This window comes from Heterodontus francisci, chromosome 3 (genome assembly GCF_036365525.1).
Source record: "Heterodontus francisci isolate sHetFra1 chromosome 3, sHetFra1.hap1, whole genome shotgun sequence".
In the NCBI taxonomy this organism is placed as follows: Eukaryota; Metazoa; Chordata; class Chondrichthyes; order Heterodontiformes; family Heterodontidae; genus Heterodontus; species Heterodontus francisci.
The window spans coordinates 62,243,197-62,258,782 of NC_090373.1; the positions used below are offsets into that span (position 1 = coordinate 62,243,197).

The 15,586-nt window shown below is 42.0% G+C and overlaps 1 protein-coding gene across 1 annotated transcript in view; it reads left to right on the forward strand.

Moving 5' to 3' along the window:
• Positions 1-15,586, forward strand: part of lpin1a (lipin 1a) — a 117,101-nt gene that overhangs the window by 70,919 nt on the left and 30,596 nt on the right. The window contains exons 6-12 of the mRNA XM_068022705.1: positions 1,219-1,348; positions 2,661-2,985; positions 4,214-4,307; positions 4,417-4,604; positions 8,908-9,001; positions 10,097-10,166; positions 14,391-14,483. Of these exons, the coding sequence (XP_067878806.1) occupies positions 1,219-1,348; positions 2,661-2,985; positions 4,214-4,307; positions 4,417-4,604; positions 8,908-9,001; positions 10,097-10,166; positions 14,391-14,483 (994 nt within the window). The remainder of the gene's footprint in view (positions 1-1,218; positions 1,349-2,660; positions 2,986-4,213; positions 4,308-4,416; positions 4,605-8,907; positions 9,002-10,096; positions 10,167-14,390; positions 14,484-15,586) is intronic.

Genomic DNA, 15,586 nt, shown 5'->3' on the forward strand with positions numbered 1-15,586 from the left:
GAGTGGTGGATATGCTGGGCCATGAAGTTACAGATTGTGGTTGAGTACAATTCTGCTGCTGATGGCCCACAGCACCTCATGGATGCCCAGCTTTGCATTGCTAGATCAGTTCAAAATCTTTCCCATTTAGCATGGTGATAGTGCCACACAACACGATGGAGGGTATCCTCAATGTGAAGACGGGACGTCGTCTCCACAAGGACTCTGCAGTGAAAATTGGAGAAAACCGTACTTGAGATCAGAAAGCTCATGGTTTGAGAAGACCTCTCCTCTCCTGCCTGCTCATTTCTCAGGGAACTGAAACCATTGAAGACACGTAAACTCAGAGATAAAAGTTTCCTAAATGAACAAGGTTTATGAAGAATACTGGGCCCCAACGAAAGGCAAGATCATATCTGCAATCAAGGAGTACAGCGAGCTCGAGAAACAGTGACAAGATATTACCTCTTTTCTGCCCCTATTTGCATGTGTGTACCGCATGTGCATGCTCGTGTGGGCACATTGTATATCTGTAGGCGTTAACCGTATTAGAGCTTAAGTTTAAGTTTTAATAGAATTTCATCTTTCTTTAAACCTCAGAAAGCCTGTGTGAATTGGTAAGTTGTGAACAAGGATTCACAAAAAGGGGAGCTCAAAACACTGCGTGTTTAAAATTAAACCCTGTTAGAATAAGACCAGGTTAGGATCGTAACAGACCACTAGACACCTTTCACACCTGGTCGTAACATTATACATTTAAAGAGCAGGTTAATGACTCTTTGCCACCTCTACTGCATTGTCATCTAAGCACTAATAACTAACTTCTAATTCATCCCATTTAACAGATAATGAAGAGTGTAAGTATATTTTTGAATTGAAGTACATTTTTATATGGACACTTACTGTTCTATCCCAGATAAGTATAAGAAATGATGGAAAATCAGCTCTTCACATGGTAAATGTCTGTGTTGTTCATTTAACACATTAATAAACTGTGCCAGTACTGTATTTAATTGTGTTAATAGATGCACGTTATAAAGAATCCTGGGTTCGCCTCATTAAAAAGAAGCAAAGATATAATTTAAAGAAAAGTTAGAAGCTGAATCTTCCATGTACCCATCTTAAAATGCATAGGGGTAGATCTTGACTGAGCAATAGTTTAAAACGGCTGATTGTGAGGCCATTTTATATTTCTCCTGATTTTTATTTCCATTGATGATTTATTTAACTATTTTACAGTCCTTCAACATCCCGCCCTCCTACTCCTAACAGTGATTCCGAATTGGTCAACAAGCAGTCAGAAAGAGGAATGAAAAGAATAAATATGCAAATGCACTGGGCTTGGGGAGAACTACCTCAAACTGCCAAGGTATCTGGAAAAATATTAACCATTATGTAATCATGAGTGTATTCATAATGCTATCCATTTATAGGAACACAAGTATGGAATGAGAAAAGGTCATTTGACCTATTCTGGTCTGATAGACACAGTGTACAACAGTACAATGTTGTAGAATCATGGAAAGGTTGGTGCAGAAGTGGGTTATTTGTCCCATGAGGCCTATTCAAGTGCTAGCTCTACATTGGTGCTGTCTATTCTATTGTATTTCCTTGTTTATTCCCCATACCTTTTTTAATGTTTTTCCTTTTCAATTGTTCAACTAATTTCCTTTTAAATGTCTTGCTTGTCTCTGCTTCAACAGTCCTTCATTTAATGCATTGTAAATTCTAATCACCCCCATGTGAAAACATTGTGCCATTTTCCTCCCCCCACCCCTTTATGCTTTTAGTTTGTGCCTCCTTGTTTCTAATTTACGGACTAGGGGAAGTAATCTTTGACTATTTACCCACTCAAATACTTTCAAAATTATGTGCACTTCAGTTAGACATCCCTTTAATCTTCTCAAGTGAACATAGTTTATAAGTTCCTTATTGTAACTATATCCCCTTACACCTGATGCCACCCTAGTGAATTTACATGTTTTTTTTAGAGCATCAGTATCCTTTCTACCACAGGTGCTTAAAGCTACACTAGTACTGCGGTCAAACCAATATCATGTACAGATTCATCACTACTTCTTTTGCTTCTGTATATAAAGCCCAGAATTCCATTTGTACATTTGTTTTTTTCCACCTACAATTCTGCTTTTAAAGATCTGTATCTGTACTCCTAATGTCCCTGCTTCTTCACCCCATTGAGAATTTTAATGTATTGATAAATAAATTTTCCCCGATTTATTACAAGTGTCATGCAGTGAGATGTTTGATTAGTTTGCACACAAGTAATACATTTATATCATATTTTAATACCTGAGATGTTAAAATCATATGGCATGGTATTTTCAGTTGTCAACTGTGTATATGCAGCCTTAACATAAACATGGTTAACAGTGGCAAGCTGCGTCAGCCATTTGACACTGTATTCTCCTCTTTCCCTCTTTTTTTACTCTTTCCCTTTCTTTTCTTCTTTATCTTGTTTTCTCTCTTTTTCATAACTAGCCTAATATTGGAATTTGAATGTATTTACATGCAACCATTCCCAGCATCCTAGTACTTGTGAAAGCCCCTCTTATTAAAACTATCCATCTATCATTTATTAGACATGGAACAGTTTTGGCAATGCTTTATATGGATAAATAAGTGCAACAAATATTAATCATCCTGAATTTTTTTTTCATCAGCTCGTTACTCATCAGAAAACAGAAGAACTTAACAGAGTAAACATCACTCCATCAGGAAACACTCACTTCAGAGTCATCGAGAGTGCCCCTTTTGTAAGCTCTCATGACAATTCATCGACTCCCCCACCATTAGTGAAACCTGAGCCTTTGGCAGCAAGAGAGATTACGTCTCAGTCAATGGACAATTTTACACACTGGGGGCAACTTTGTTCAGAAAACTTTGAACCCTCAACAGCTCCATTGGTGCCAGAAAATGGGGAGTCAAACCATATTGGGAGTCAGATGAAGCAAATCAGTAAAACTGATTCCCCATCCAAGAAGAAAGGTAAGACTGTCTGAAGTGGCACCGGTGAATCGCTCTGCTACGGGTGCTGTGATTGTAAAACAGAACTGCAGAATCTTAGCCTTAATTTTTCATAATAGAATAAAAATACTACATAATGAAACACATGAGTATATAAATGTTGAATACTTTCCGAGTGGAGTGCCATGGTCCTGAAATCTTAGAAATTAATTGAAAAACTTAACTTTCGAGTATTAGGTTTTGCCCTGGTATCAGAAACGCCTATGAAACTAGGAATAAGCCAAAGATCTGAATCCTTTGCACCAGTTTTTAATAATTCTGCTTAAAAGGCATTGGGGCTGGCATTCACTGAATCCGCTGAATCTTGAAAGTATAGACTGTTCCATTCGAAAGGTACTTCTTCTTTGCAGTTGAGAGTCTAGAAGTGGATTCTCCTCTGCAGTTCCCCAAAAAATGAGCTCTTATCTCTCTACGACACATTGAATAGCAGAAGAAATATCAAATTAGCTGCCAGAAATTTAAAATGTAGATAATGCTGTTGGCAACTGCACTGTGGGCTCATTCACAGAATCTTGACTAAGCAAAGCCCAAAATAGTCACCAAGAAACTTGTGACAGGTCAAGGCCCCTCTTAAAATATGCCACAAAAATTTGAAGCTGCATATCCACTTACAAGTCTGTACTTCCTGCCAGGCATTTTTAAAGGTGAGAAACTTTAGTTTTTAAACTCTCCTGCATTAAATTGAAAGTTTTTAAATGCAGTTTTGCAGTTCCTATAGCAGGATTATTGAAATGTTGTATAATATTCTATTGTATAATCCCTGACCTAGCGAAGTATCTTTTTTCTGCAAAATTTCCTGTCTCTTGCCTTCTGCTGTTCCATAAATTTTATGTTTCCAAAATACAGCACATTCCTCTGTGAACTGTTTGGCTGAGGCTGGAGGGGTGAAAAAACATGGAGAGAATTAGCATGGCTAATGGGAGAGGAACCCAAAGTCTGAGACTGTCCTACCATGAATGAAATGAGGTTTATCTGTACTAATCTGTTTCACTGTAGTAGATGATGTCACCTTGCAGATATTAAAGAGTAGTCCACTTAAAAGATTTGCTGGAACTCTGCTGGACTATGTAGGGTTGGGATTTGTGTGTACTCTTCCAGTTGATGTGTCTCATGTTGGTACAATGGAAATGATTTTGGTGCTGAAGTCCAGAAAAAATCTTCAGCTTCTCTTTTTTTTTTGCATTCTCAGATAAACGCAGCCGTCATCTGGGTACTGATGGCGTCTATCTAGATGATATCACTGAGATGAATCCTGAAGTTGCAGCACTTTATTTTCCAAAATGGTAATTTCCATGAAATTGTAGATTCTCTTGTGACGCTCAGTTAATGGCATAATGTAAAGTAGAAAGTATCTGACATGCTAAAATATTTCTGTAATTATTTCTTCTGCAGTGAAAATGGCACAGCTAGTAGGAATTGGACTGAAAATGGAGCACATTCAGAAAATCAGTCACCACAGTCTGTTGGAAGCTCTGGAATGGACAGTGGAGTTGACAGCTTCTCTGATACTATTGGGGACTTGCCGACCATCGCCATTTCACTCTGTGGTGGGCTTAATGACTATGAAGAAATAACAAAAGGTAAAAATTCCATGAGGCCTAAACCCGTGCTTTTCACAGCAATAGTAACAAAGCAAGATCCATTCAATTTAATCCATATCTTGCAAATGTGCCACAACAAAGAATGTATTCATATAACTGCTGTACCAATTGTGGCCTAATTTTACAATTATTATTTGGCTAAATGTTTTGGTGAATATGTGTCCATTAAAGCGCATGGGATTGGGGGTAGTGTATTGCGATGGATAGAAATTGGTTGGCAGACAGGAAACAAAGTGTAGGGATAAATGGGTCTTTTTCCGAATGGGGCAGGCAGTGACTAGTGGGGTACCGCAGGGATCGGTGCTAGGACCCCAGCTATTCACAATATATATTAATGATTTAGATGAGGGCACTAAATGTAATATCTCCAAATTTGCAGATGAGACAAAACTGGATGGGAGGCTGAGTTGTGAGGAGGATGCAGAGAGGCTTCAGGGTGACTTGGACAAGTTGAGTGAGTGGGCTAATGCATGGCAGATGCAGTATAATGTGGATAAATGTGAAGTTATCCACTTTGGTAGCAAAAACAGGAAGGCAGATTATTATCTGACTGGCTATAAACTGAGAGAGGGGAATATGCAACGAGACCTGGGTGTTCTCTTACACCAGTCGCTGAAGGTAAGTGTGCAGGTCCAACAGGCGGTAAAAAAGGCAAATGGTATGTTGGCCTTCATAGTGAGGGGATTAGAGTACAGGAGCAGGGATGTCTTGCTGCAATTATACAGGGCCTTGGTGAGGCCACACCTGGAATATTGTGTGCAGTTTTGGTCTCCTTATCTGAGGAAGGATGTTCTTGCTATAGAGGGAGTGCAGTGAAGGTTTACCAGACTGATTCCTGGGATGGCGGGACTGACGTATGAGGAGAGATTGAGTCAGTTAGGATTATATTCGCTGGAGTTCAGAAGAGTGAAGGGGGGATCTCATAGAAACCTATAAAGTTCTAACAGGACTTGACAGGGTAGATGCAGGAAGGATGTTCCCGATGGAGGGGGAGTCCAGAACCAGGGGTCATAGTCTAAGGATACGGGGTAAACCTTTCAGGACTGAGATGTGGAGAAATTTCTTCACCCAGAGAGTGATGAACCTGTGGAATGCGCAACCACAGAAAGCAGTTGAGGCCAAAACATTGTATGTTTTCAAGAAGGAGTTAGATCTAGCTCTTGGGTCTGAAGGGATCAAAGGGTATGGGGCGAAAGCGGGAACAGGTTACTAAGTTGGATGATCAGCCATGATCATAATGAATGGCGGAACAGGCTTGAAGGGCCGAATGGCCTACTCCTGCTCCTATTTTCTACGTTTCTATAACCCATGGATGTGATGTAAGTGTGATTGGGACACCAGCATTTAAGGTATCTGAGGCACATCATTTACCAATATTTGCTTTATATCTAATAAATGAAAACACCAAGTTCAGTCAGGCATTTTTCTAGTTTAGTTGAATACATTCCACTGACCTAATTTATAGCAAATAGGTGTTAAGCTATACCAAACCTCCTCAGTCAGAGGAAAGTGGTCAGAACAATCGGATGGGATGTGTGAAAGAGCCTCCCATCAACAGTAGTTAATGCTGCATAAATTTTAACTCCTTTGAGAACGAGGTTGAACAGGATTGTCCAACCTTTTCGCATGGGGAGGGGGCACATCACAATTTTTGTTTTACATGGGGGGCTGCTGAGTCAATTTCAGAAAGATACAGGCATTAAAAAGTTATCTTACTATTAGTGTCTGTCCACACACGTGTTGTAGTGATGCAGAGTATTCCGGATAGATATACATCCGTCAGGAGTGATCTTGATCTCTGTCTCTCCCTGTGTTTCCCCCTCTCGGTGTTGTTCGATCCCCGTCGCCCCGCACTCGTGTCATCCTCTCTCCGTGGCACCCCCTTTCTCGCTCCCTGTCCGCCGTCCCCCTTCCTCCCTGTCCGCCGTCCCCCCCCCCCCCCTTTCTCGCTCCCTGTCCGCCGTCCCCCTTCCTCCCTGTCCGCCGTCCCCCCCCCCTTTCTCGCTCCCTGTCCGCCGTCCCCCCCCCTTTCTCGCCCCCTTTCTCTCTCCCTGTCCGCCGCCCCCCCCCCATTTCTCGCTCCCTGTCCGCCGTTCCCCCCCCCTTTCTCGCTCCCTGTCCGCCGTCCCCCCCCCCCCCTTTCTCGCTCCCTGTCCGCCGCCCCCCCCCTTTCTCGCTCCGTCCGCCGTCCCCCCCCTTTCTCGCTCCCTGTCCGCCGTTCCCCCCCCTTTCTCGCTCCCTGTCCGCTGTCCCCCCCCCCCCCCCGGATCTGTCCATAGTTGGGAAGTGCGTTTTTGTTTCAACAGCTGTCAGCTGTGGAACTGACAGCGCAATGTTTTTAAAAGCTGGTCTGCAAGAAGACAAAGGGAAATTTCCCATCTGCAGTCATGGACTCCTGGCGAGGATATGGAATGGCCCTGGGTATAGTTTATATCTGGATGCGGGCTGGATCCTGGCCTATGGGCTGTATGTTGGACAACCCTGAGCTAGAATAATATCCAGTATGCTTAAGATTATAAGAATATGCATAGACGTTAATGATTCACTGTAGATCCTATGCAGCTGGGACTATAGAAACATCTGTGGACTGCATCTGTTCAAGTTTGAAGAGTGTAGTTTGTATTATTAGATTGACGTTTTCACTAATTACTTTGGAGAGTGGGAAGAAATTTCACAGAGATTTATCTTGTAAGTTTTATCTGTCATTATTCACCTCCCTCAAGAAATTAAATAAACTGGGCTCAGTTCATATTATATAGAGTTTGTGATGAGGAACAGGTGCGACAAGTCAAATAGTATTGTTTTGTTCCATGGGGAGAGTGAGGTTTTACCACCAAATGGGGAGAAACCAGAATTCTAGTTTAGTGAGTTTGGTCCTGAGCAGCTATGTTCCGGCTGCTCTCAAATTGACCATATCATGCTGTCCAAATTCAGAACTAATTGTTATGAAATTATGAAGAAGCCCTGTTAGGAGAAGCCCGAGAGATGGCTGCTGTGGAAATGAAAACAGCACACCGATGCAGTAGGGGATAATTTTCCAAGATCACAACAGAGAGCTTCCTTCTGCATCAGACTCATGGAACCTATGATTTGACTATGCTGAATCTTACACTGCGTGTTAAAAAAGAAGAAAAATGCTCCAGTTCACAGAAGCAAGATTTGTTTTTCAAAAAGAATTCAAATTTATTTTGAGCATTCTGTCTTTCATTGACAATTTTCATATCAAATGGATAATATCTCCCATTAAAGGGTTTTTTTCTTTTCCAGTGTTCTATTTGGCAACTTTTCTATTGCCTTATAAATCTGTTTACATAGAAATTAATGTTAGCCCAGGATATGGGGTGAGTACTGAGTGAGGCACCCTAAAGATCGCTCTCAGGATCACTGCTGTTCTCAATTTATATCAGTGACTTCTTGCAAATTTGCCAATGATGCCAAACTAGGAAACGCAGTTGTTTTGGAGAAGACAATTCAGAAAGTACAAAATAATTATATGAAATATATCAATGGGCAGAGCAATAACATGAAATTTACTGTGAACAAATATGAAGTACTGGCTGTAAGAAGGATGGCAGCACATGAAGGATATTGAGAAAGCGAGGGGTGAAATTGAATGAAACCTGGGAATTTTAGTAGACGATGTGCAGCATGTCTAATTAATGCCAAGTGGCAATTAATAAAGTCAGTAAGATATATAACTGCAACAGTGGAGTACAATTTGGAGCAGGTCCTGTTCAGACTGTACAGTACTTGGTCAGTCCATACTCTGAGTACTTGTTCATTTGTGATCGCCAAAACACAAGGGAGGAATTCAAGTGTGGAGGCAGAGTCGAGAAGAGCCATGAGGCTAATCCCTAGTGTTAAGAGTTGTGAGCTATGAGGAAAGACTGAAGAATCATGGATTTTTCAGCCTTGAAAAGATGCATCTGATAGCTGGTCTTGGAGATTTACATGATTGTAAATCGTATGGTAAAAGCAAATCTTGAAAATTACTTTAAAAGTGCAAACAGGACAAGAGAAAATGGGTTCCAACTAGTAAGAGGTCAATTTAGGGCTTATGTCAGGAAGTTCGTCACATCAAGCCTGATCAACACATGGAATAGACACCAGATAGAGTAGTGGAGGCAAAATCTTGGAATGGTTTAATAAGTGAATGTTGCGCTGGGGGAACTTGGGGTCTTCCTGAATAGATGAAGGATGATGGGCCAAATGGCCATCACATCTTTAATTATCTTGGGATCTTGTGAAAAAGCTTGAACTAAAAATCTTTCTGTTCTGGCAGAACAATTTGCAGAGCGTTCAGTAACATATCAAGAGTTTGCAGAGAATCCAGGAATCATTGATGATCCCAATCTGGTTGTGAAGATTGGAAACAAGTAAGTACAATGGAATGAACAGTTAGAGAAACAAAGTGGAGAATTTGTACCAATTGATTGGTCAGAATATATTATAGTTTGTAAATGGGATCTGTAGCAGTTTGGAGTTCTATGATTAATTTGAAGCTGATTTCAATGTTTAATATTTGCATTGATCCTATACTGTGCCAGCATCTTGCTCAAATATTTTGCAACAGTCTAAGGGGAACACCAAAAAAAATCAGGTAAAAGGAATCCATTGATATTTTCCATATACTTTTGCTCAATATGTCACACTTTTTATAACGAGTGTCGGAGTTGTTGAACTATGTTTTTAGAACTCTGACCTGGCTTTCTCCCTTTGGCTTATGCATTAAAGTCCATAGTTTCTCTGATCATCTCTCATTGAGGGCAACACAGTGGCGCAGTGGTTAGCACCGCAGCCTCACAGCTCCAGCGACCCGGGTTCAATTCTGGGTAGTGCCTGTGTGGAGTTTGCAAGTTCTCCCTGTGACCGCGTGGGTTTCCGCCGGGTGCTCCGGTTTCCTCCCACTGCCAAAGACTTGCGGGTTGATAGGTAAATTGGCCATTGTAAATTGTCCTTAATGTAGGTAGGAGAATGGTAGGGAATATGGGATTAATGTAGGAGGGGATGTGGTAGGGAATATGGGATTAATGTAGGATTAGTATAAATGGGTGGTTGATGGTCGGCACAGACTCTGCTGTGCTTTGTGTTGCCCCATGATAAAGCCCCAGTCGCACTGCAAGATCTCATTTAGTTCATATCTTAACTTTAGCAAAACATAATGCGTAAACTTGTGATCTTGTTATATATCCTGCAAACTAAGTTTTAATGCTGTGCTGGTGCTAAATGGGCTATGAATTGACTTTCTTGGTAGCACTGTCCATATTATTGAATCTTATTATTCCATCATATGGCTTTACTGTTAACTAAATGACATACAACAACATATTGCAATTATGTAGTGCCTGTAAATGCAGTAAAACTTCCCACACATTTCAGCTTGAATAATGAAGTAGATAGAAGATTAATCATTCGACCAGGATTCTGTATTTCACATGACATTAAATAATCGTCATCTTGACAAAATCTAGGTACTATAACTGGTCAACAGCTGCTCCTATGCTTCTAGCTGTGCAGACATTCCAGAAACCATTGCCAAAGGTGAGTTAACATTTAAATGGTAAATGACTTGATAGTCCAATAAGCAGATGATTTCAATTTTAAAATAAAATTAAAATTAATCATTTCATTATAATACACTGGGCTGATTTTGTGCAGTGAGATGTGATAATGTGCCATGTATTATGTGCTAACGTCATAACTTGGAAATTATTGAGAATTGTTATTGTACAGACACTTGGGGCTGGATTTTGTTGAGCTCCTGATGTCGGGCTCCGTGGCTGGGGGGCCGCCGGAAGATTGCACCGGCTGCAGCCCGCCATGGAGCCCGATGCCAGTACTGCTGGGCCTGATCTTCCCTGCAGCGGCGAGGATCCATGGCAGCACCCCCTGCTGCTTGGCAACGGGGCCCACCTTTAAATATTTAAATAAAGGATAGGCATACATTTACAAACCTTTCACCGTGATCTTGCCGGCTGTCCGCGATCTTCCGTGCGACGGCCGGCACATGTGCCTTCACTTCTCTGTCCAGGGAGAATTGGCGCTACTGAGGTGGGGAAGGGGGGATTTTTTGTGAAGTGGGGGGGGGGTGTGGGGGAGGGGGATGGGGTCAACTCTGCATTTCTAGTGTGGTGGAGGGAAGGGGTGACCTCTGCACTTTGTACAGTTTTGCGGGGAGAGGTCAAATCAACAATGTAAGTGTTTTGGTGGGGTGCGGGGGGGGAACAGGGTGTCCATTTATTTTCATTGTATGGCAGGGGGACAGGTCAGAAACTAATTTCAGTGTATTGGGGAGGTGGGGTATGGGATTTAACTGTGCAGGTCTGGCAGCCCGCTGAAAATGGCGCCTGCACAGAAGCAGCTGATGCCATTGCTGGCATCACAGAGCTCACCCCCCACCACCACATGATTGGGGGAGCGAATGCCCTGCATATTTAAATGAACTGCCGTGCGCTAGATTGCGACAGCATGGGCCGACATTTTTTCTCCCACTGCCCTAGTGTGTTTATATTGAATTGCTCAAGGATATTGTTTGTAACACCGCTGTCAGTCATATTTGTCAGCTGAACCAACTGGGGAGCTAACTCTGAAACTTGTATTATTGTGTATCATTGCAATTCTGTACAATTTAATTTTTTTGCCCCTTTTTTCCCTCAATGGGTAATATTGCTGCTCTGTAGCTGGCAAGCTGAATGTTAATTTTTCCCCATTGGAAGCCTCATTTCAATGAAATGCAGTTTCTAGTAGCTCAGCCAAGATTTGGTGAAATTCAGGTTGTAATGATTAGCTGTCCAGTGATTTAATCCATCACCCGTTAGCCAGGATGCAGGGGGCTAAAAATGTGCAGGTAGGAGATCTGGCATGTGTCACCTACTGGGCTTTCCTGCGTTGAATAAAAATTCCCTAATCTCCATTCCTGTGGTAGATAATTGTGCCACTGTAGGCGTGTCGTAGGTACCTGACAGAGAAAGGTGGGAGAGGCGGTAAGAGGAGTTGCAGTGTGGTCCAGCTTCTCTCAGGTCTGCCACCACTACCAGCTCAGGAGATGAATAGGCGAATCCCCATTTTAAGAATCATTAAAATCTTCATAGTTTAGCCCAAATCTCAGACCTGGACCCTCAGGTGGGCCACACTTCTGCTAGTCAGGAGGCCAGTATGCCTCCTTTCATCTGGCGCGACCAGCTACTTGACAGATGCCCGGCCAGGAGCGTGGAAACGTCCTCTCCTGAGGCCTTGCCTCCTCTAAGCATGTTTGGGGTGCAGGCTCTCTCCTAAATAAGGCCATCTGTAAAACTGGCACAAAAATTGGAAACCTGGCATGAACTGCAACCCTATGTACCTGTGCCCCAGCCTAATTTCTGGGCTCACCTAAATTTAGGGCTTCCTACCATTGGTACTAGTGGCTTAGACATTTATACATTTATTTATTGGTTTATTTTGCTTTGGTTGGGTGTATGTCAATTTTGTGTTAATACAAATGATAGCTCAATTTGCGTTCTTTCTTTGCATCCTATACTCCCGTCAAAAACTCTTATGCGATTGGTTGCATTGTACTGCATTCTGAACTAACATTGTGTCCATCATTTTATCCTTTGAAAACATCGATAGTATCATCTGGATTTCTTTATAGTATCTATCATATAGCTTTTGTGAATGAAGTCCCATGACTGTGTCTGGAATTTTACGGCCCCACCCTGGGAGTGGGCCTGGGGCATGGGGGGACATAAAACTGAGTGGGACGCGAGGGGTGCCATTCACGGCGGGGGAGATGGCAAATGGTACTTCAGCACCTGAGTAGGTTGGCCAGTAAAACCTGGTGGCCTCTTTGTGGGCTGGTGGTGGAGGGGGGTGTGTGTGGCTCTCCTGTTCGGGCACTCCATGCCCTACAGAGGGCCCCCTAGCAGCACAGGCTGCCCCGCCAGAACTACCCCCCCCTGCCCTGCACCCTGACACCCAACCCTCTTGTTGGGGCCCAGCCTATTGACCCCGTCGAGGCCCAATCCCCATTCACGTTTTCCAGGGCTGTCTCCATTGTTGATGTTCCTGACTGTTTGCAGTCCCAGCAGTGGCCACCACTCCCAGTGGCGCTGCTGTGACTGAGGAGCTGCCGATCCTTTGATTGGCCAGCAGCTCTAGGAGGCGGGACTTGCTTCTTCAGAGGGGTGGAAGCCCCGACCAAGATCTATTAAGGGCCTGGGCCATGCTAAATCGCTGCGGGCATCCAGGCCCAGTGGAGGCAGGCTCACCCCCGACTTTTTAGCCGGTGGGCAGTGCCACCGCTGCAAAGTAAAATTTCTGCCTATTACTCACCGCCACCAAATTATTTTTGTTTTTTATGCATTAGATTCCTATGTACAAAGATCTGATTTGACCACTTAATCTGAAATCATGTAGAACCCTTGCCATGCCAACCCTCAGAAATGGCGTAATTATTTTAGCCTGCCCTTGCTAAATTTAATTTCAGGTGGGAAATTGGCAGTACTTTCCAGTAGTAACGTGGATATAGCATTTGATACCAACATTCCTTAGAATCTTGGATGTGAATTCTAGTTGTGCCAATGACCAGCAAGGAGGGAATCCTGGCATCTGGCACCACTGGGTGCATTTGTGCTTTGCTACAGGCACAAGCCTACATTGTTGTTTGCTTTTGCATATGACTTTCAGATCCTCAATAATTTAAGTATTAATAATGGAGTAGAGATCAGTTTAAAATCGAGCTCGGCTATAGATACTAAAGAAGTATTGGAAATGTGTTATTAAAAATAGAAAATGCTGGAAATACTCAGCAGCTCAGGCAGCATCTGTGGAGAGAGAAACAGAGTTAATGTTTCAGGGTGATGCCATTGCGCCAGAAATAGAAATGCATTGCTACATTATTCCCCCTTCCTCTCCAGCCCTAATGGTTGCTACTTCATGTCAGTGCTGGTGAAGTGGAGCTATGCTGCTAGCTTGCCAGGAGTTCTAATGTTGCTACTGGTACACTCGTGTATGGAGGTAGCTGTTGCCAAACTGGACTTACAGGGGAAAATCTAGACCAATGTATTAACATAAATCTAGTGCTTTGATGCACATAATAAATACATGAAAGTGTTATACTAGTGAATTTGCATGAATATTATCAAAAGAATAGTCCTTGTGGAGAAAATAAATTTGCTTAGAAAATATTATCTTATGTGAGACAATATTCAAGCTTTAATTGGAACCGAAGAAGGGTCACAGACCCGAAACGTTAACTCTGCTTCTCTTTCCAGAGATGCTGCCAGACCTGCTGAGTGGTTCCAGCATTTCTTGTTTTTATTTCAGATTTCCAGCATCCGCAGTATTTTGCTTTTATTCAAGCTTTAGTTATTCTGTTATTTAGAAGCTTTAGATGTCATGAACAGTTAAATATTTAAAGTTATCTTTCTTTTGTATGTGGACATTAATATTTCTATGTCTGATTAGACGTGCCAAATTCTACTTATTATCAAGGCTGAAATATAAAAACCTGTGTTTATATATTTCTAAACTAATCTTTTCTCCTTTCCCTCTTTTTTGTTTTGTGACTTTGAATTTGTTTTAAAAATCATTCAAGTACTCATGCCTCAGTTATCTCCATTCACTTTTCAACATTGCAGCATTTTGGTTTGCAAAGATTAGTTTTGTGCCCACAGTATGTTTTATTATTGCTTCTTTCACTTGGAAAATAGCATTTTATGTTGTTTTGTACAACATTTAGGTTCAATTTTTTTATTCTTTTAGTTACTTTTGTACATTTATAAACAGGTTACTGTGGAAAACCTAATGAAAGAAAAGATGCCTAAGAAAGGTGGCAGATGGTGGTTTTCATGGCGTGGGAGGAACACCAAAGTGAAAGTGGTATGTTTTCCCAGGCCTACCCCCAAATCTTAATCTGTCGAGCCCCCTTGGAATATAGAGTAATGTTGTCATATACTCGGGTACACTTTCACTGTAACGTGCAGTAGAATTAAACTTGACCTCACTCCAGTTCACTTGCAATGTATATTGATTTGGGTGATGTGTTCTAAGAAGGGAATTCGTCTTGCAGTTAGCTGAGGTTGAGAAACCAGCCAATTTTAACTCTTCCGTGTATGAAATTCTTCCCATATCTCAATGTGTTGCTCTCTTGTAATACACTCCTGTCTCTGCATTATTACTATTATCCACCTCCCTCTAGCCTTTGACTCCTGATGTGTTTCTGGATCCATGCCCTTCCTGAGGTGTGTAGATATTTCCATCCCATCCACTCATGCTATTCATATTAAGCATTGTTATTCCTCATTCCTTTCTGACAGAGTGGGCAGCAGAGAGCATCATGAAGGGATTCATACAAGGGGACAATAGGGAGATGAGGAATATCTGTGGTGTGGAGTAAGGGGGAATATCATAAACAATCAGGGAAGGAGGAGAGGTCTGAAGCACAAGTATATGGAAGGAATTACCTGAGCCATGGATTGATGGGTGTTCCAATACCGATATTCAGTTTTGCAGCTGCATTTTCCACAAGTAAGGTAAGTAGTTACTGTTGTTACGACCAGGTGAGAAAGAGGTCTAGGGTTCCCTTTCAGCCTTCACCTGGTCTTACCATAACAGGGTTTAATTTTAAACACATCGTGTTTTTAGCTCCCCTTTGGTGAATCCTTGTTCATCGCTTTCCAATTATAAGTCAAAGAAACCAATACAAACAGGCTTTCTTAGGTTTAAAGAAGAAAAGTTGAAATTTATTAGACCTAAACTTAAACTCTAATTCGGTTAATGCCTACGGATACAAGACACACCCCACGCTAGCATGCATACACGATACAGACATGCAAATAGAGACAGAAAAGAGCAGAACAAAAATAAAGTGGAAAGGTTTGAGGCACTATCTGAAGAGTTGTTCTTACGGTTCTTCGAGCTCATTGTAGAGTCCTTGATTGTAGGTAGATCTTGTTTTTCGTTGGGGCCCAGTATTCTTCTTA